General features: G+C 39.6%; 2 protein-coding genes across 3 annotated transcripts; both read left to right on the top strand.

The window, feature by feature from the left end:
• Positions 1-575: 575 nt before the first annotated feature.
• On the top strand, positions 576-2,330 carry Smp_185180 (hypothetical protein; the record flags this gene model as incomplete). The annotated part of the gene is made up of 1 exon (XM_018799754.1): positions 576-2,330. The coding sequence occupies one exon, from the start codon at positions 576-578 to the stop codon at positions 1,701-1,703; it is 1,128 nt and encodes a 375-aa protein (XP_018651511.1). The 3' UTR covers positions 1,704-2,330.
• A 19,624-nt stretch (positions 2,331-21,954) lies between these two features.
• Positions 21,955-22,580, top strand: Smp_019050.1 (hypothetical protein). 2 transcript variants are annotated; one of them, XM_018799755.1, is made up of 5 exons: positions 21,955-22,074; positions 22,109-22,214; positions 22,249-22,338; positions 22,376-22,448; positions 22,486-22,580. In XM_018799755.1, the coding sequence occupies exons 1-5, from the start codon at positions 22,022-22,024 to the stop codon at positions 22,563-22,565; spliced, it is 402 nt and encodes a 133-aa protein (XP_018651513.1). In that variant the 5' UTR covers positions 21,955-22,021; the 3' UTR covers positions 22,566-22,580. The 2 variants fall into 2 exon arrangements, with proteins under 2 accessions (XP_018651513.1, XP_018651512.1); XM_018799756.1 differs by having other exon boundaries at positions 21,982-22,074; positions 22,376-22,580.
• Positions 22,581-22,818: the final 238 nt, after the last annotated feature.

Raw genomic sequence — 22,818 nt, forward strand, 5'->3', positions numbered from 1 at the left:
CTACGCCGATGCCATTCATCGTGTCATCGAAACACGCAGACAAATCGGCTTCATCAAAACTCCAAGACGAACTCTCCGCCATCATAAATGGGCTGTTGGTCAACCGAATACACAGAGGCTGCGCAACCTTCGATTACCGCGCTTCAAGTATTGTGTTTTTCACTCCAAATGAGTCGAACCGTCCGTTCCATGAGATTTGGGTTTGTATTGTGGAGGAGCATTATCTGTCGCAAACCAGTGTAATTCTCTAACTATTCTTTCATGAACCTGAAAGAACAAAATGATAATGAAAAAAATTTCCCGCGCTATTTAAAAAGGACAGTGGTATTTTTCCTCGTTGAGTAAATTCTATTGTTTTGATCGTTATTAACGTATCAAGACTACTGTTTTTATACTTTGATTGAATTTATTTCAGTTAAAGTATTCTATTAGAGTATCATTTTTGGTATCCTAAATAGTTTTATCGTCGGTACTCCAGAATACCTTTGTTTTTCTATTGTGTCTGTTAGTACTTTAGTCCTAACTATTTATAGTTTTTTTCTACTTATAGTCAACACTCACTTTCGCATCCTAAAATGACTGGAAGATGCAACAAAAGCATTTGCCACCGCCCAGGATGTCGATATCCCGTTGATAGCGGCATGCAGTGCGATGAGTGCAAAGGTTGGTACCACGAAGCTTGCACGAATCTAACACCTGCAGCTTTCAAGCGGTTCAGTAAAAATGGGTGCGTATGGCTATGTCAACAGTGCTGTTTGGATGCAAATAGCCTGTTAACCGAGGTCATCTCAACAGTAAATGCCGCAAAAAAGTGTCTCGGCAAGCGCGGTCGGGATACATCAGTCAGAACTCAATCTGTCGACACGCAGATTGACACAAGGCAGGCCCAAGTGAGTCCAAAAAATGCCGACCCACACTCTACAAAGGAGGAAGAACATCCTCCAAAGAGGTCTAACACAACCAGAAACTCGCGCAAAAAAGTCTCTTCTGTCCCTCGTATCAAAAATGGTGCCCAGAAGGGAACTTCCGGAAACCGAAACCGCAAGGCTCGATCGGTTTCCAGCGCGAAAGATGACCCAATCTCCCAAGTCGTCCCGAACTTTCCGGAATCCCACAGTACGCCTGACGCGACTGTGGTTACCACTCCAAAGAACGTTGGCGATTGGGTACGGGTCGTAAGAAAAAAACGCCAAAATGACGTAAAAGGAAGTCATACCCCCACCAAAAGGGTCGACAAGCCGAGGTCTGATCACAGCGACAGATCAGTCATTCTCCATAGAGTCAAGGAGAGTGACAGCTTAGAACCGAAAGCTCGTTTTGAGCATGACATTGTGTTGATAAAACAACTACTCAACCAAGTTATGCCCAAAAACATCCCCGGAGTCACCTTGCTAAAGGTGTATAGACTAGGAAATCTAGCGCATCTGAAACCAAATCAATCTAGACTACTTAAAGTCGTTTTCAAATCCCCGAACGAACGCGACTTAATCTTAGAAAATGGACATAAATTAAAGGGTTCAGGAGTTTTTCTCCGTAAGGACTTACCGTTGGCGGACCGTGTTAAAAGACGGGAAGCCGAAAAGGAACTACAGCTCAGATTAGACGGTGGCGAAAAAGACCTGAAAATTGTAAATTTTCGGGTTGTGAGGCTTCGACAGAGGATGATGCCGAAGCCACTCTGGGTGAAGCACGAGGCCACCTAAATAGGCTTCGGATCTGTTATACCAACGCCCGGAGCTTACTAAATAAGCTACCGGAACTAGGTGTACAGATTGACTCAACTAGGCCAGACATAATCGCAGTCACAGAAACATGGCTGACGCCGTCTATAGATAGTAGGGAACTTGATTTCGAGGGTTTTACATTAGTAAGGGCCGATAGAACACAAACGCGTAAAGGAGGGGGAGTAGCTCTATTTATTAGGAATGCTATCCCATTCACCATTATCGACAGTGTATCCCATGAGAGTGGGACGTATGAATTAGTTTGCTGCCGCCTGAAATGCAGGGGACAAGAGTTGCTACTTAGTTTGATCTATCGCAGTCCAAGCTGTGAGGCAAACGAGGTCCTGCTAAGCAGTCTCAACACTTTATCACGAAGTGATCGATGTCTAATCCTAGGGGACTTCAATGCACCCATGGTGGACTGGGGAAATCTGCGGACTGAATCGTCAGCAAATTCCTTCGAACAGGAACTAGTTGTTGCGGTAATCACATGTGCCCTAGTGCAACACGTGAAGGAAGCAACGAGGTACGACCCGGGTTCTGCATCATCCTTACTAGATCTTATATTGACTCATTATGAGGATGATGTTGCAAACCTGGATTACATGCCGCCCCTAGGCAAAAGTGATCATGCAGTTTTAAGCTTTGACTTCCATATGACTGTCGATCACGAGTACGCTTCAGCTCAATCCAGACCTAACGTCTGGAAAGCAAACATACCAGACATCATGAAATCAGCATCATCAGTAGATTGAAAAATAGACCCAGAGTCATCAATCGAAACGGCTTGGGACATATTCCGGAATTTATACTTAGAAGTTACCGCCCCCCACATCCCTTGGACTACACCTAAGAGACCGAGAAACTCCCCACCATGGTTCAGTAGGGAGGTTCGCATCCTTCTCCGTAAAAGAAGGAAAATGTGGGACAGATTTAGGTTACTGGGGACTGACGAGGCAAAATCTCAGTATCAAAAGGCTCGAAATACCTGTGTCTCAACCCTCCGTAAGGCCAGAAAGCTGTACGAAGAGAAAATCGTTAGGGAATCCATAGAATGCCCTAAACGCTTGTATTCGTATATAAACCAAAGGACAAAAAGAAGAAGAAATGTTCCTTCACTATGGGGAGACAGTACTGCCACATCACTAGTGGAGGACGACTTTGGCAAAGCTCAAGTATTCTCTAAATACTTTAGCGATGTATACACCATAGAAACACCCTTCTCACCAGTCCATGAAAATCCCCCCACACAAGCACTGGACAGCGTAACCATTAAAGAACTCGATGTCTTTGGTCTGCTAGTTAAGCTTGACATAGGTAAATCCACTGGACCCGATGAACTGCATCCTAGGTTACTAAAGGAATTAGCTAACTTTGTTGCGAACCCTTTAAGTGTATGTTTTAATCTATCCGTAACCCAGGGTCGTCTACCAAAAGACTGGAAGAACGCCATAGTAAGTCCAGTCTTCAAAACAGGTACAAAACATAAGCCTGAGAATTACCGACCAATTAGCCTAACTAGTGTGGTTGTTAAAATCTTAGAAAAGATTATTCGGAAGGAGCTGTTAAAGTATCTCGATGAAAACCGGCTCCTCTCCGAAAAGCAGCATGGTTTTAGAACAGGTTACTCTTGTCTCACAAACTTATTAGTCGCTCGTGAAAGCTGGTGCGCTCTTAAGGACCAAAAATTACCTATAGACGTAGCTTACATCGATTTCAGCAAAGCTTTCGACAAAGTTCCGCATAACCGGCTATTATATAAGCTAAGGAATGTCGGGATTGGAGGCAATCTATTGATGTGGATAAAAGACTTTTCCTGGTTGGGCGTCAACAAAGAGTAAGGGTGAACTCCAAGTTGTCTAGCTGGGAAACTGTGCTTAGTGGAGTCCCCCAGGGTACAGTTTTGGGGCCAGTGTTATTCCTCCTGTACGTAAATGATCTCCCTCGTCTACTATCGTCATCGGTCTTACTCTATGCTGATGATGTCAAGATATGGAGAGCGATACAAAGCAAGGGCGATAGCTTAGAACTTCAAAATGACCTGGAGAGATTATCTGAATGGTCCCAAACCTGGCAATTGCCGATAAACACTTCCAAGTGTATTGTGATGCATATTGGCCACCAGGGTACAGATACATACACGATGAATAACACTGAGTTACCTATTGTTCAGGCACACAATGACTTATGCGTCATCGTTAGTCAAGACTTAAAGACTACTGCACACTGCCGTGCAATAGCCGCCAAAGGTTTTAGGACTTTATGGTCCATACGCAGGGCTTTTAGGCATCTTGACGCTAAAACGTTTCTGACTCTGTATACAGTGTTCGTACGCCCTAAACTTGAGTACTGCATACAAGCAGCTAGCCCCTGCCTAAAAAAAGACAGTGAACTCTTGGAAAGGGTTCAGAGAACAGCAACTAGGCTGATTCCCGGAATAGCGAAGCTCCCGTATGGTACTAGACTGACCAAGCTAAACCTATTCCCGCTGTCATATAGAAGAATCAGAGGCGACTTGATTACAGTTTTCAAATTGCTTAATGACAAATTTGCACCTGATATGCCCTCATTTTTCTTGTCTTCCAAAACAGAAAATCTACGAGGACACTCCAAAAAAGTTCACAAGCCCCGAACGAATTACTTGTCAGCTGACTACCGACTTTCCCATCGAATAATCAACGAGTGGAATTCATTACCTCAGCACGTGGTTGAGGCTCCATCCGTCGACTCCTTCAAAAGAAAGTTGGATCAGCTGAGAGACCATCATGGCCAGGACTAACACAGGCCATCAAGCCTCCTGTCCTTTCCAAACTGAAACTGAAACTGAATAATTGAAAGAGTAGTTATGAAACGAAACCAAAATTAGTCTACATCAGTCACATTTCGAGGACTTGAAGCTGATTGGTTTGAGTTAATCCTGACAACAAGAGTCTTCTAGATGACCCATCCTCCTCTTGAATACATCAACATATAGAGCTCTACTCCCGCTTTGTGTGGAACAACCTCACTAATTTGCAGTTCTATAAGAAGGTAAACAGAGCCGATGACTAATTAATTTCGGGCCCGTGAAGACTTGTTCAGTCTCCTCCTGAGCCTACTGTTTTGAAACGCAGTAAAAATAAGTATGCTCCCCACATAAAACTATTGTGAAATAGTCAAAGGATCGTAAGTCAGCCCCATTCTTCATTCACGACAAGGTATTGATCAGTCTCTCTCCATACGGCAGCTTTGAATTTCTATGAACCGAATAAAATGCTTCTCTGTGAACCTTAATCTACAGCTCATCGAATTTTATCAGACGGAGGCTTGACATCTGCGTGTAACATTCCAGCTTTGGTAGAACAAAATTTGTACACAGTCTCCAATGCCTTAACATCTACGTAGTTGGTGGTTTAGTGTATCTAAATACAAAACGAATATTGCCGACCTCCAGAATGAACCTTAGAGGACTTTACTAAGCACTTTCAGAAGGATAATTTGGATTTGACAAGAACTCTTTGTGCTCGTACTATGGAATAACCGTTTACCCATGGAAGTAAGTTCATTCTGATTCCAATATCGTTTAACCATCCAGCTCAGAGAACAAACCAACATCAAAATCACCCACCTGAGCTACAAATCTTCTCCACCATCTCAATATCGTTTAACTTGTAGCAGTAAATAAATCCCTAAAATCAATAGCTCTGTAAGTCTTCGGTAGTTGATGCTGACCACATTAGTTTTAATGAGCTCGACTAGCTGAAGGCACTTTGCCTCTCGTTGGCACCAGATCACCAGATCCTCAATACCTATCAATCAGTGAAATGGTTCATGCATATCAGATAGCGTAGTCGCGATCTATACACATTAACTTTCAATGCCCGCATTTATCTCGTAAATAGCCCCATCGATAGGATGGATTCTATTTTCTGTACACGGCAAGGTAATGTAATAAGCTGACCACTGTTTCAATGTAATCCAGGTCATATAGTCATGAAACGGTTTGACTTCATCGTAGGATCACAGAAGCGGTTAGTTCACTGAATTTTACCTCAAACCAATCAATATCCACACCTTTGTTGTATAGAGTGTTTTCTAGGTCCCTTCTGAAGTCAACAAAGGCAACGTCTATTGACAACTCTTAGTTTTTGAAGGCGCAGTACCTACTAAGACACTAATAAGGTTGTAAGACATGAATAATCAGTTACTAAACCGTAATTGTTATTAGAAGTAGGTTTTTGTCCGGATACTAAAATGGTTCACTTCTTTAGGTTATCAGAGAAGCTCTAGGGTTTCACCTGAGTGATTTCACTATTCTCGACCCTATAAGTATGAACAAATTATGTCGAAGTAAATATTGATATTAGTATCACTTCCTTGATCTATCTACAAAATAATAAACAGGAAAGAACTTGCTCCGACCCAGATTAGGTCCCTGACACGACTGGCTATGTGGCTTAACCTTGAGGCTAGAAGTGCGTAAATCTGAAGGCAGACTGACGGCCTTGGGTAGAGAGAGAAAAATTACTCTGTCACCTGATGGGTTGAGAGAAGGTGAGTCAAGTGGAACAGTACTCGATTTATTCCTGAGTCTCGGTCCCCAGTTCATATTAGTGTAAAAAGATACATGAATAAATAGATTACTGACATGACTATAACGCGCAAACAATTGGAAAAATGTTTTATGTTCAATTTGGGCATTTGAATAGGAAAATAAAGTGCCAACGGTTACGTCTAGATTACAATAGCTTTGGAACTGAAAAGGGTATGGTTGTGAACCACACATCAAACGCAAGCTTATGGTTTAAAGAATAAACTAGGGACAAAACTAAATGTCAGTATTTTGCAAACTTTTAATTGAGCGAAATGACGCCCTCAAAAATAATTTCCATTGTCTACCATGGCGTTTTTAGTTCTCTGTTCACACCAATTACGAGCATGACAGAAGAATTCAACTAGTCCGAAAACGCAGGCCAGTGAGCCGACTGAAGGTTCAACACACAAGCTTCTGAAGTGAACAGTATTCTCATCAACGAAGAAATCAGAGTTCTGGACTTCGTAATAGTAGTTAGATCCATTTTGGAGGTGAAAATCCCTCCATGCATACATTTGTGATTTCTTCCTTACGTTTTCTTTATTTGTATGTATTGTTAACTTTTTTGATGCTAATTAAGACTGTAACGTTTAATTTTCTTGGTTTTACTATTGTTTTTTATTGAGTTTCTATGTTCCTTACTGAACTGTATCTAGTTTGTTTTAATTGCTATTATTCTGGCGGCTGCCATATTGACTGCTCGCTCTTTGATTGTGCGGTTTGATTTTGACAGGGATCGTGCATTTTTGGTTGTAATTTGGAGCTTTTTTGGTCATTTACTAAACCCTTAAGGTCCACCTCTCGGTTGAAGTCTAGCACCGGCAGAATTATTATAATTAAGCGTGATGCAAGGAAGACATGGTTCTTGTCAAACGACAGGTGATTCATCATAGAAAAGGCACTACACAACAAGTGCAATCATATAATAAAGTGTGATAGCATCAGGCTTCAAACTCGTCTGATGGAACTTTCGGAAAGAAACGACGGACTCTTATATGACTTCACACAGAAGGACGGATATATTACACAGAATATTTTTGGCCCAAATCCACTAACAACAAATGAACTCCACGACGAGGTTGCTAGGCCGCTGATCCAAGAACCCCGGCTCACTTACTGTCGTTTTGCTCTGTTTTTGTACACTGACTGTTACCCTATCCTTTTTCATGGTGCCTGAGTGTAGCGCGGTATGAGCCTTTGTTGCTGATGAGTACCCCTCGTTTTATCGGTGGAAGAAAACGGAATGTTGGTGAATAGGTCTTCAATTTGATTGTGGAACAGAATGGTTGGAGCGCGAGCTTCACTTTTTTAAGTACTTAGAGTTTTTCAACATTCGATATAAAGTGATAGGAAATGTAATACCTATACAAAATAAGGAGGTGAGTGAATACTTCAGCTCTAATGTTTTGACACTACTAAGATGTTTGCAGTCAACTCTCAACCAATTAACCTCAGGTCGTTCAAGCACCCTGGAATCACAGGAATTTTGAGGAGCTTCAACTTATCCAAATCTAATAGTTTATTTGAAATTTAATCCATATCCTTAAAGGAGCTGACAAATTTTTTTTGATTCCTACTCAATATTCTCACTAACGGTTTGTTAGTTGCTTACTTACTACTTTTTGATTGGGAAAAGATGCAGTCATACCCGTGTACACAGCGACAAGTTGTGGTCTTTCAGTAGGAGGTCGATTTCCTTGTATCTGTGCTAGCAGTCTAGAAGTGATCATAAAAGAATCCTTTTTAGAAACAATATACTCATTGAAGCCATGCTAACTGAATTACAACATGACTTTCCTTTGCGCAGATCATATGATGCAAACCTGCTTACTGTGTTGAGTAGTGTGATGTCTGTGTGTAACAATGATTGTGTGGTGTTTGTATGAACTTGTGATTCCTTTGTACCTAATGACTAAGTGATTTATAATTCCGAGTACAATACGTTCGTTTGTGCTCAACTAGTTCTGTTTGGTATATATTGGTCTATTTCGGAGATTCCTGGTACGTATAGTAATTCAAATACTTCTAAATATCTCATCAGAGTCACGATGTAGCGTGTGAGGGAATAGTTAGACATACATTGAAATTCTGAAGATTTTGGGGATTATTTGGAAAGGTTCATAGTCTGGAGCATGACTAGGAAAGATATTAGGAATGTCAAAATTGTGACACTTCTCCTCACATTTATTGGAAAAGAAACCTACAGTTTACTATAAGCGTCGACACTTCCAGAAAGGCCTATCTCTTTTCCGTATGCAACTCTTATGGAACTACTGTTAAATCATGTAGAGTGCACCAGTTTTCAATGTCATGAGAGAGTGAAATTTCATAAGATGATTCATTAGAATAACCTTAAGGTTATGGAATTTATCCTTGAATTGAAAAAACAAGTTGCCAAATGTGATTGCCGTGATCAGCTTCATGTGCAGTTGCGTAATTAGGGATTAGCATACCGGGTCTGAAAAGGGAGTTGTTAAGAATCCCGAACTGTTCCTTCCAGATGCTAGAGCTGCACTTATCAACTATTAAAACAGTGAATGTGTAAAATTATTATCTACTTTGTTATCAGCAATGCTTTGATAATAGACCTAATTCTAAAATTGTAGACTTGCCATGATGTTGTTGTAGCAAGCGATACATAAATGACACGTATTGGAGATGACGGGGAAGCCAACTCGCTATGAGCAAGCATTAATCAATATTTATAGTCAGACAAAAATGAATGGCAGACATATGATGAATAAGATACGAAGTGTGCATACACATACGCTCATATAAAAAAATATTCGAGGTTAATAAGCGAATAATCAACAAGATAAAAAAATATGACTCAGAATGTATGAGTGGATTAGCTTGTCCAGAAACTAGAATAAGCTATGTAGGTGTAATATAGTACACGACGTTACACTACTTCCCACAGTGTGATTGCCTTATCTATAAGGTCTTGTATGGAAGTCACATCATTGTCTACACTGACTTGTCTTATCGTAATAACCACCAATATATTGTGGAGAACACATTTAGATAGAGATAGAACAATATATTTAATATGAATAAAAGAGATAAGTTACAACAGAATGACCACGCCTGCAAGGCTGAGCCATGCCATCCAATTAATTTAATGGTCTCACGTTCTCCATAGTTAACCTTCTTTTCGTGTCACTTGTTGAATGTAGGTATTTTCAGTAGTTATATTCCCTGCTTCAAAGGTCGTGTGGTTACCGTCCAATCTTACCATAAATGAACATGATATCCAGTCAGTGAAAATTTTCTAATAATTTGCTCAGTCGTCATGGTGCAATTTAATCTCAGGGTTAATCAAAATCGTGTTGTTTAATATTGATTACTATTCTCCTAAAAATATGATAAGTGATTCAGCAAGGAATCGTAGAGAAAACCACATAAATGAGAGCAAGCTTGGTGAGTGTTTATGTTGTTGCAAATTTTATTCTCGTAATTCATGTGGCATCCGTGATTCTAAATGTTTTAAATTTGGAAAGAAAAGACACATTCAGTCAGTATGCAAAACTACTGTTCATTTTGCTTTCGAATAGTACTAAACCTTGTACTCTAGATCCCGTTAATTCGGGTGCTCCTAATGATCATTTATCTTTATCCATCATTTTGAAAGGTAATATTCATATTCAAAAACGATTATATACATCCCTTGGTTCATTTCATGATTTTATTGTGGACACAGGCAGTAAAGAATCCATTATTTCATTCAAGAACACGAAATCTTTAGATCCTAAAGTTGTGGTAAAACCCACTGAAGTCTCAGTATATGGGATTACTGGGCACAAACTTCCTATACGAGGATTCTGTGAATTGCTAATAAGAAATGATGATTCTTCATACATGTCTTGTGAGTTTTCAGCTAGTGAAACAGAACTGTTAATACTGGGATTGAGAAACTTGAAAAGGCTTAATGTGGAGTTGTCTTTATTAGTTTTTGAGGAAAATTCTGATGCATTGTTTAAAGATTTGACACCTGTGTGTGCTAAGTGTAGTGGAGGTATGAAAATTCAGTCCATAATACGTCAGGCACATGGCGATCCAGTCTTTCTTGAAAGATGAATAATTCCTTATGGTCTCCCAGAACCAGTACATAAGACATTGAACGCTTTGGATGCGAATAGTATAACTGAGTCGACTCAATCTTGAACATGGGGTACTCTTGTTTTTACTCCATTCAAATCAAACGACAAGGACCTTGGGATCTCTAATGACTACATATTAACACTGAACTCCCGTCTGTTGAAGCAAACGTAAACGACGGTGGAGGCTGAAGACATTCCGGACCGACTTCATGGTTCTAAGGTGTTCTCTAAAGTTGAATTAAAAGGTGCTTCCCTCATATCACCTTAGATCAATCTTGATCTATTTTGACGACACTTAACACTTCTTTTGGTCTGTTCAAGTACAACTTCTTCCCATTTGGTCTAAGTTGTTCTCCAGCCATATATCAGAAAGTGATGAATAAGGTAGTCAATGATCCTGAAAGTATTGAGGTTCATCAAGACGATCTCATCGTTCATGGTTCTGATAAGGTGGTTCATGACCAAAGACTTGTTGCTTTATTGCGTCGCTTAATTGAGAATAATATTACAGTGAATCCCAATAAGTGTTCATTTTGTGTATCTAGTTTCGAGTGTCTTGAATACCTAGCTGATGGTAATAGTTTTAGACCAGATATCAAACGACTAGCTCCACTGACAAATGCACCATCTCCAAAAAATCTTACAGAACTATGTTCACTAGTGGGTGCTCTGCGATAATATACCCGTTCCATTCCTAGTATTTCTTGTCGTGCTAATTGTTCATTTCAAATCTTGACATCGAAATCATTTAAATGGGATAACGAACAAGAGTAATGTTTACTCAGTCTACCAAAGTTTCTTCAAATTGATTCTGTTCTTCGAACTAACTCACGTAGTATACACTTTGTACTTGGTACTGATGGATCACCTGTGGGTACTGGTTCAGTTTGGGAGCGGGAAGGTAGACCAGTTATCTGTGTTTCACGCAAACTTACTTTTACTAGACAAGGTTATCCACAAAATCATCAAGGAGCAATAGCTCTGTTTTGAATCATCAGAGTGGGATCCCCGGGTACCGAGCTCGAAATCCACTATTGTTACTGATTATGAAGCTTTGAAGTACATTTATCATCCTGAAAAATCCTTAGCACGTATGGAGTATTAATTTGAGCGTCTATAACTACACGGTTCAGCACAAGAGTGCCAAAGAAATCCAACACGTTGACTACATTTCTCGACAATCATTACAAGATGGATCTGTTAATACTTCAGATGTTTGTTGGTGCAACTTTTACAAGACTTCTAGATCTCATTAGAGAAACTTGTAGATACTTTGGATGTATACCCAGTGCTACACGGAAAGGTTGGAATGCTAATCTCGAACGTATATTTCCTGTCTATCTTTCAAAGTAGAATGAGTTATCCACTACTCCTGATGGTATTTTATGCAGTAGTATTGTTGTAGTAGTGTTGTTATTCCTCCTTCATCACGTGAATCTATCCTTGAAAATCTTCATAGTGTACATTTAGGTGTTGGTAAAATGAAGTTCTTGGCATGGCTTACATATTGGTGGCCGGATACAAATGCAGATATATTTCGTGCAGCAAACAATCGTGGAAAATGTCATAAGTTGAAAAGTCAGTCATCGAAGTGGATTTATTATTATTATTATTATTAATGGCTTTATTCAATATTATAATCTGGTACAATATAAAATTCTCAGCACGAGTTATTTCAACAAGTTTTTTTTACCAAAAAAAGAAACAAAACAAACAAAAAACAAAAACAGAATAGAAATAAAATGAAAAAAAGTTTAGGAAAATCTGAGTTTATACAAATTATCGAATTTGAGACATGCTTAAGAATACAGGTTATTTACTAGGTCAACTCTAACAGCCTGTTCGTCACAAAGTAAATTTGCAGGGTAAGGTATTACAGAACTTTTATAGATTTGCTTGCGTGCATGGATTTTAATGTATTTACGTCTCGTTCTGCCAGAAGATATACAAGGAGAAAGATATGAATGAAGCGGATGGTTAGTATCTGATAAGATAACACCTGCCAAGAGTTTGCAAGACTTAAGATGTCTATCCACAAGCATATTAACAATGACTTCAAAAGATTCACCACATACCTTGCAAACTGCCTTCAGCACTCTACGCAAAATAGCAAAGTCTTTTCTCAAAAGCCCGGGAAAGAATAATGGAGAACAATATAAAATAAAAGGTAATATGCAGGAATTTACAAATTGTAAGAGTAAATGACGAGTAATCCCAAAAGCATGCAGCCTCTTTATGTAGTATGTCAAACGGTAAACTTTTTTCGATAACAGTAAAACATGAGAAGACCAAGAAAGATCAGAGGAAAAAGTAGCACCAAGATATTTGACCTTCGACACTGTGTTTATTAAGGAGTCTCCAATGGCACAAGCATTATGGGATCCCAACATAGAGTATAGGTTCTGTCCATGTCTCAAGCTAAAGTTAACAGCTTGACATTTAGATGGATTGAGTAAGAGACCATTACCAACAGACCACCTTTCAATACGAGATAAAAACTCATTCATTTCTATAGGATGTAAGGAGGTAGAAATTGGCATACATACTGTGAGGTCGTCCGCATATTTTACAAAAGTGTTTTCTGTGGAAGATGGCAGATCATGCAAAAAGAAAGAGAAGAGCAGAGGTGAAAGAACAGCTCCTTGTGGCACACCTACAGTAGACAGTAGAGATGTTGAACATTTTCCTTCAAATACAGTGTACTGTTCTCTTCTAGAAAGGTAGGAACGTAGCCAATTGGTTATCCAGCTGTCAGTGTCGATGCTGATCAGCTTGTTAAGTAAGAGGTGTCTTGGAATAGAATCAAAAGCAGAAGTAAGGTCCAGGAAAGCGCATCTAACATACTTCTTACCCTTTTCCAACCCGAACACTATATTGTGATGAAGAACAGCAACGGCATCTAATGTGCTTCTTTTGCATTTGTAAGCAAACTGAAATGGATCACAGTGCTCTTTTATTGCAGGTTGAAGTGGTTGTATCAGTAATTTTTCCATTATTTTGATGAAAGGTGAGGTTATTGCTATGGGTCTAAGTTTCGCATTTTTATCACCAGAAGCTTTCTTAGGTATAAGGATTACCTTTATCTTTCTCCACATTTTCGGTAAGACATTAGTTGAGAAGGATCTGTTAAAGATATTCGTTAACGGATAACATAAAACATCAGCACATTTTTTAAAAAGGAGGTTTGGGACACCATCAGGTCCTAAACATTGGGATGAATTCAGAGACTGGAGACATTTCCGGACATCATTTTCAGTGAAACTGGGGACACAATTATTCTTCAAACCCTTGGATATAGGGAGCATGATGTCAGATGACTGATGAATAAAGGACTTATTTAGGTCACAAACATTTAGCTGGTTATCGCTTCTAGTCTGCCTGTCCCCTGTAATTTCTTTAAAGAGTTTCCACATACTTGGTGAGCTTCTATAAGATAGGAGTTTTTGAGTGAACACAGAGTTGAGACGTCTAATCTCTTGGTTTATTTGATCATTTAACTTACGAACTTCAATAGTGTTTTTCTCCTTGTACATCCTTTCTTTTACCCTCCGTAGTCGTTTTAGTTGTGGAGATGTAAGTCGATCAAAACTTAAAAAGAAGGTTTCGGTAGGACAGCAAATATCAAAACAGAATTTAAGATAAGAGGTGATAACATCAGTTGTGTTTTCTATTGAGTCATCTGTAAGTACTTCCCAGTTGGTCGTACGAGACATGTTTTTCAGATTTCGTATATTTTCTTCTGAGTAATTCCTGTATATTACTTTTTTGGTATGGTGTATGTGTGTACTCTTTCCATGTTCACCATATACTTTAGGTAGGACACGAATTATACAGTGATCCGAACTAGACAATGAAGCACGTTTGCGAGTCACATATGTACCCACATCATCAATGAAAACCAAGTCTAGATGAGCATTCAAACGAGTAGGAAAATCTACTACATTTAGGTGACCTAGTGATATAAGGAAGCTACAGTCACATGAATTGAAATCACCACATGCAATTGAAAGTGAATCACTGAAGGCAGTAACGGCGAATTCAGCAAATTTATCAGCGGAGCCAGATAGCGCAGATGATGTGCAGTCTGGAGTCATGTAGATATTGGTAACATAAATATATTTGTATTTATTCAGGTGTTTTGGACGGCACCTTAAAGTTAGACAGTCAATAAAGTCGTTTGAAAACTTGAAACAGGCAAAAGTAGATCGACACCAGTTAACGTTTACAAAAGTAGCTACTCCGCCACCACAAGTCTTTTTATTGTTTGATCGATCCTGACGATAGATATTAAAATCACGTAATGACAATAAGCAATCATCCTGTAAGTCAGTTAACCAAGATTCTTGAATTGTGATGACACCACAATTACGATACATGTTTTGACTTAGCAGAAATTGGAGATAGTCCACCTTGTTAATTAGTGATCGACAGTTAGAGTTAAGTAGCTCGGGAATCGACATTTGATTGATGTTTATTCTCTTTAAAGCATATTGCCAACCACCACGATGTCTCTTATTGTGCTTGTTTGTAATTTTTGCAGCGAAAGGACGTAAGCTTTTTATAAACGCGCCTGTATAGGTTATGCGATTAATAGACATAATGATGGGTTAAAACAAATTAAAAAAACCCAGATAACTTGTTGAAATATTTAGATGGCAGAAACAGGTAGCCCAGGTATTCAAGCAGGCCTCCGATCAGTATCGTCTCAGGACTGATGGGGGATTTATGCAGACCATTGTGGTCCATTTCTTGGCAAATACTATGCACTTGTAGTCATTGATTCTCTTTCTAAGTGGCCTGAAGTTTTTTTCACAACTTCAAATTTTGACTTCACAGTCCAAGCATTAAGAAGGGTGTTTAGTTGAGAAGGGGTTCCCATGGTGTCAGTGATTGATAATGGCCCTCATTTTGCTGCGGACACAGTCCCTACCTGGTTGAATAGTATATGGTACAGACATCTATTCACTGCTTCTAGGCACCCTGGTTCTAATGGTCTGGCAGAAAATTTTGTCAGGACATTGGAAACTGCTATTGATTCTATTTCAGCTTCAACATTTAATGAACTGTAGAGGGTAGTAGATATATTTCTACTGCAATATAGAAGTGCTAAAGATTCTGTCACGAAGGAGACTCCATCAAAGCTATTAAAAGAATACTTCGTTCGAATATGAGGTGTTTAGAGTCTTCGGAAGTTACATATTATCGTGGAAATGATCTCTGACCAGCCACAGGGATTGTGGTGAGGAATGTCGGGAAATCTATGGTGCGAATTCCGGATATTAATGATTTAAGTACACACAACCGATATGTTGGTTAAATACGATTCCAGGTACCAGGTGAGTCTGTTCCAATTTCGGTTAATAACTCTAGTACTAATTAGTGCATTTTAGATAATACGAAGTCTTTATCTAATACATAGTCTGACAGACATACAATGAACCAAAGGAAAAGACATTTAGTTGATTGCAGAATCTTATATCCAAATTTAAGCTGTGGCGGTTTTGGTGTTTATATTAAATAATGATTCTTTTGTACTTGATTACGCAGCTGATTTCGAATCCCAACTACAATACGTTCGTTTGTGCTCACCTATTTCTATATGGCTTAGACCGCACTGTTTCGGGAATTCCCAGTTCGTATAGCAATTCAAATACTTCTAAATATCTCAGACTGATTTATACTTTATTCCACGATTACAGTGAATTCCAAATACAATAAGTACTTTTGTGCTCACCGATTTCTATCCAACTTAAATAAGACTGTACTAGGAAATTCAAGTAGGCATATGAATTTGGCCAATTCTGATTACCATAGGTAGCAACAATCCCTCGGTATACTACAGTAATTTTGAGCACATGTTTTTAGGATTCACCCAGATCATTCCCCAGATCCGAAAAAATAATTTATTACCTAAAATACAACTCACTGAGTGGAATTGCTTGGATACATCAGACAATACAGGCACCGAAGTATCGTTTGAACAGTTGGCCCTAAAACTAGCGAAAGCACGATGATAGTTGCGCAGACGAGTGCACTGGATAGGATGAAGTAATTGGCTAAAAACCATTAGTTGGTTATCTAATGTAGGGAGCGTTTCAAGCCAAGAGTTGGCGTGAAATGGAAATGGTTTAGGGCTATTGACTACCCCCCAGGATTAGGTACTAGAACCCCTTCTTTTCTTAATTTATATAAAACACCTTACTCAGCAGGTATCGTCTGGTTTGTTACTTTTCGCTGGTTATGTGAAACTCTGGAGAGAAGTTGGCAAGCTGGCACTTCAGGAGGATCTGACTCGACTTCAAAGTTGGGCCGATAACAACGGACTTATCTTAAACACTTCGAAGTATAAAGTAGTTTATTTATTTAAACATAAATATTGGCACAAGAGGGCACCAGATATATATGCGCCGCTCAAATCTGGGCTGTGATACTGCCCAGGTGCCCAAACTAAAGCAGGTGTATAGAGTAGTCCATCTTAGACATGTTGCAGACTACGAATGCAACTTAGGTTACTCCCCTCTAGAGGTATCCCAAGTTGGAAAAGATCTAGAAGTGTTGGTACCCTGTGATCTGAAGTCTTACGCTAACCGCAACAACAGTGCCTTTCGAGCGAACAATTTTCTCTTCATACAACTTTATAAACTTACGGAGGGTCGAGGCACAGTTATTCCGAGCTTTTTGATACTGAGATTTTGTGTCATATGTCGCCAGTAACCTAAATCTGTCGTATATTTTTCTTCTCTTGCGGAGAAGGATGTGAACCTCCACACTGAACCACGGTGGGGAGTTTCTCGGCCCCCTAGGCGTAGCCCACGTGATGTGGGGTGGAGTAACTGTTAAGTATAAATTTCGAAATGGGTCCGAAGCCGTTTCAGCTGAGGACTCTTGGTCTAATGTCCAATGTACTGACGATACTGAGTGCATGATGTCTTGTATGTTTGCTTTCAGACGTCAGCGAGTCAATATAAGATCTAGTAAGGATGATTCTGGGCTCGGGTCGTATCTAGTCGCTTCTTTCACACGTTGCACTAGGGCACATATGATAACCGCATCAACTAGTCGTTTACTGAAAGACTGAAAAAACGCCACAGTAAGTCCTGTCTTCAAAACAGGTACGAAATATAAACCTGAAAATTACCGACCCATTAGCCTAACTAATGTGGTTATTAAAATCTTAGAACAGATTATTTAGAACGAGTTGTTTAAGTACCTGGATGAAAACCGGATCATTTAGGAGAAGCAGAATGGTTTTAGAACAGGATATTATTGTGTTACTAACTTATCAGTCGCTCGTGAGAGCTGGCGCGCTCTTAAGGACCGAAAGTCACCTGTACACGTAGCCCACATCGATTTCAGCAAAGCTTTTGATAAAGTTACACACAACCGGCTGTTATAGGAGCTAAGAAATGTTGGGATTGGAGGCAATCTATTGTTGTGGATAAAAGACTTCCAAGTTGTGCGCCAACAATGAATATGGGTGAACTCCAAGTTGTCTAGCTTGGAAACTGTGCTTAGTGGAGTCCCCCAGGCTACAGTTTTGGGACCATTGTTATTCCTCTTGTACGTAAATGACCGCCCTCGTCTACTATCACCATCGGTCCTGATATATGCTGACGATGTCAAGATATGCAGAGCGATACAAAGTAAGAGTTATAGCTTAGAACTTCAAAAGTACCTGGAAAAATTGTCTGAATGGTCTCAAACCTGGCAGTTGCTGATAAGTACTTCTAAGTGCATTGTGATTCATATCAGTCTTCAAGGTAGAGATACATACACGATGAATAATACTGAGTTACTTGTTGTCCAGGCACACAATGACTTAGGAGTCATAGTTATCCAAGACTTAAGGACTACTGCACACTGCTGTGCAACAGCTGCCAAAGGTTTTGGAACTTCATGGTCAATACATACGGCATTTAATCATATCGACGCTACAACGTTTTTGACATTGTACACAGTGTTAGTGCGTCCTAAACTTGAGTACTTCATACAAGCGGCTAGCCCCTGTTTAAAAAAGACAGTGAGCTTTTGGGGGAGGTTCAGAGAACAGCAGCTAAGCTGATTCCCACAACAGCTAAGCTCCCGTATGATGCTACACTGGCCAAGCTAAACCTATTCTTGCTGTCATATCAAAGAACCAGAGGCGACTTGGTTACGGTTTTCAAATTGCTTAGTGATAAATTTGCACCTGATATGCCCCCATTTTCTTGTCTTCCAAAACGGGAAATTTACGAGGACACTCCAAGAAAGTTCACAGGCCCGGGACAAAGTACTTGTCGGCTGACTATCGACTTTCCCATCGAATCATCAACGAATGGAATTCATTACCTCAGCACGTGGTCGAGGCTCTATCCGTCTACTCTTTCAAAAGAAAGTTGGATAAACTGAGAGACCATCATTACCAGGACTAACATAGGCTACCAAACCTCCTGTTCTTTACAAACTGAAATTGTTCTAACATAATTTAGCAGAAATGAATGTAATCATCTCAACCATACTTTGTTGTTTAATAATCTTTTCGTGTTGAGAGAGTGAAAACGAACTATCCCTCTTTATATTCGAGAGACCCATCCCACTACGAAGAAGCAGACTCCGAAGACGCCTGGGCAAATATTGTGAACACAAAAAATCAATCTAGTCTGGAGTTTCGTTTCTCGCACCGAGTAGTGAATTACTGGAATTCTCTACCAGAACACGTAATATCAGCACCTTCTGTTGATATATTCAAGACGAGATTGGACCTCCACAGTGTAACAAACTGCAAGGATTAAAATAGGTCACTGGACCTCCTATCCTTATTACTGAAGACTGAAAATACGGGTCCGACTTCACCCCAGAATTATCCGGATATCATTGTTTAAGAAGTGACAGACATAGATGCAGGAAAGGAGGTGGTGTCCTTCTATACATAGCCAATAGTATAAATATCCGCTCCTCCGTTTGTGAATCCCATGATAGTGGAACTAGTGAAGTCATTAGCTGTGAGCTCACTGTCGGATGTTGTACATTTGCACTCGGTGTCATCTATCGCAGACCAATCTGCTTAGCTGATGACTTTATTTTAGAACACATTCGGCTATGGAGTGCAAATAACAGATGCTTGATATTAGGAGACTTTAATGCACCTGACATTAGTTGGACTGAGATGACCACGAAATGCTCTATAAACTCATTTGATAGCATGCTCTTGGAAACAGTAATGGAACATGCATTAGTACAACATGTATCCAAACCTACACGTTTTGGTGTAAACCAAGGTTCTTCTCTGTTGGACTTGGTAATTACCCATGAGACTGAGGATATTGCCAACCTAAATATTCTTCCCCCGTTAGTAAATAGTGATCACGCTGTTTTATCATTCACGTTTAGAGCTAGCGATATGATATACGATCAGATTAAGCCTCGCCCAAACATATGGAGAGCTAACATACCAGCCATTCAGGATTGTGCTACTAAGATAGATTGGTCAGTAGATACTAGCTCATCAGTTGACGAGGCGTGGTCTGTATTTAAAGGCAAGTTTAGTGCAGTCACGTCCCCGTTCATACCATACTTGGTGCCACGTAGACCGAACAATAGTCCACCGTGGATAAATAAAGAAGTTAAGAAACTTCTTAGGCGTAGAAAAAAACACTGGAACATGTTCATCTCTACTGGCTTGGAACAGTACAGATCTAATTATTGTAAGATTAGAAATACTTGTAAAGCGTTAATTAGTAGGACTAGACGGTCATACGAAAAACAATTGGTTAGGGATTGCAAACATAGTCCAAAACGGTTATTCTCGTATATAAAGAGGCGAACTCAGAGAAGTGATGGAATACCATCACTTTTGATACAAGAAAATCCGTTAAGTTTGGCAAGGAATGATACCGAAAAAGCGGAAGCTTTTTCGGAATATTTCAGTAAAGTTTTTTCTACCAATAATGAGGAACGATCACCTATTCATTGTGATTGTGGCGACTTGTTGATGGACCCTGTAGTTATTAAGAAAGAAACTGTTTTAAGCCTACTTCAGCATCTCAAACCCGATAAGTCTAGTGGTCCTGGTGATATTCATCCTCGAATTATGAAAGCCCTCTCAGATGTTATTGCTGAACCCTTAGCAATACTGTTTGATATGTCCCTGCGACAGTCCAGATTGCCCAGAGACTGGAAAGACGCAATAATCAGTCCAGTGTATAAGGCTGGGAGTAGGGATTTAGTTAGTAACTATCGTCCCGTCAGCTTAACTAGTGCAGTTGTAAAACTAATGGAAAAAATTATTAGGATGGCTGTTATAAACTACGTGGAAAGACATGATCTTTTGTCAAAGGAACATTATGGTTTTCGAAAAGGTCTATCATGTTTGACAAATCTTCTCATTGCAAGAGAAGATTGGGCTGAGGCAAAAGATCGCAATATTCCTATAGATGTCATTTTCATAGATCTAAGTAAAGCCTTTGATAAGGTTTCCCATTCTGGTCTTAAATCAAAACTAGAAAGTTTTGGAATTCATTATGCAGTCATAGACTGGATAAGTGACTTTCTTCATGAAAGGAGACAAAGGGTAAGAGTAAATGGGGCTCTCTCATCATGGGGACTAGTAAAAAGTGGCGTCCCCCAAGGCACGATTTTAGGTCCTCTTCTCTTTTTACTTTATATAAATGAATTACCAGCTATAGCTAAGTCATCCGTCCTACTATTCGCCGATGACATTAAGATTTGGAGACCCACATATAGCATGTCAGACAGAATAGTTTTACAGGAAGATCTCAACTCATTAGTGGCATGGATGAACGGGTGGTCACTAGAAGTAAACCCTAATAAAAGTGTAGTGATGCAATTAAATAACTACGATGATTCGTATCACTACACAATATGTGGACTAGTGTTGCCCAAAGTAAGATTCTATAAAGATTTAGGAGTCATACTAAGTAATGATCTCAAAACAACCAGTCACTGTAAGGCTGCTGCTGCAAAAGGCTATAGGGTATTATGGTCTATTCGTAGATCTTTCCGGTATCTGGATGGGGAAATGTTTAGATTATTATACCCAACTTTCGTACGGCCACATTTGGAATATGGGATTCAAGCAGCGAGTACTTGTTTCAAATATGAGGCGGATATGTTGGAACGAGTCCAACGCCGCGGGACAAAAATGGTAAAAGGCCTATCTGGCCTATCTTATGAAGACAGACTGAGACACCTCAACTTATTTCCGTTATCTTGCCGGCGAATACGGGGTGATCTAATATTGGCATATCGTATCCTGAAAGATGACCTTGATACTAACATGTCCTATCTTTTCCTCCCGTCTAGGGCTGATCATTTGAGAGGACATTCAAAGAAAGTCCAAAAACCGAGATCAAATCGTCTACGTCTGGAGTTTCGTTTCTCGCACCGAGTAGTGAATTACTGGAATTCTCTACCAGAACACGTAATATCAGCACCTTCTGTTGATATATTCAAGACGAGATTGGACCTCCACAGTGTAACAAACTGCAAGGATTAAAATAGGTCACTGGACCTCCTATCCTTATTACTGAAGACTGAAGATTGAAGACTTTTACTTGGTTTCTCAAGGTCGTTGGTGAACGAAGTTGATTTTATTCCAGTTTGAATTTTTCCCGTTCTGAACGATTATGACAGACAAGCGGCTTAGGACACTAAGTATCAACACTAATGTAGTCAAACGGTAAGTGCGTTACGTCGTACCTTTACTTGGTCAGGATTCTAAAGGAAAAGTCTAAGTACGAAGAAGAGGTTGTTAAAAATACGGGGATTTACAACAATAAGGTTGCTGCACAGGCTGATGAGCATGATATTAAAATGGCGGTATGAATTTTGCGTACAATAACTTGCGAAAAAGCGAGCAATTTTAGACGAATCCAGAATGATGGTTCCAGACTGCCAATTCAGACTTACCAAAGCTATTAAGGAACTGGAAAGTGCTGCAGAGGTACGTATGTAAAGTAATGGTTTCAAATTGTCTGTAGGAGTGTGAAGAATTCAGAGACACAGAAGAATACAAACAGGCGGAATGCCTATTGCAGGAATGTTTAAATACAAGTTCGTAGAAATGGTTGTGAATCACTGTAATATATAGTGCTGTACATTAAGAGTAGGGTTACTTCCCATTCTGAATCGTTTTATTGCCAGTTTATGGAAAAAGCAATCAATTATTAAGTGTATTAAATAGTTTCCCCTTGTTTTTTAACTGAAGGGTCGTGGGAATCATACTTCCTTTCTGATAATATAGGTGGATGCACACGCTAGTATATGTCCATTTAGTTAGTTCGTAAAATAAAAGCATCTCCCCCACTACTAAATTCTACTCATATATTGTTGTTGGTATTCATATTGAAGCCGAAAGATGTTTGCGATGCCGGTCAAATATATGAAATGGAGTTCACTTCTCGACCACAACCAAGGTGCTAAT

Source organism: Schistosoma mansoni, chromosome 3 (assembly GCF_000237925.1).
Source record: "Schistosoma mansoni strain Puerto Rico chromosome 3, complete genome".
Classification (NCBI taxonomy): Eukaryota; Metazoa; Platyhelminthes; class Trematoda; order Strigeidida; family Schistosomatidae; genus Schistosoma; species Schistosoma mansoni.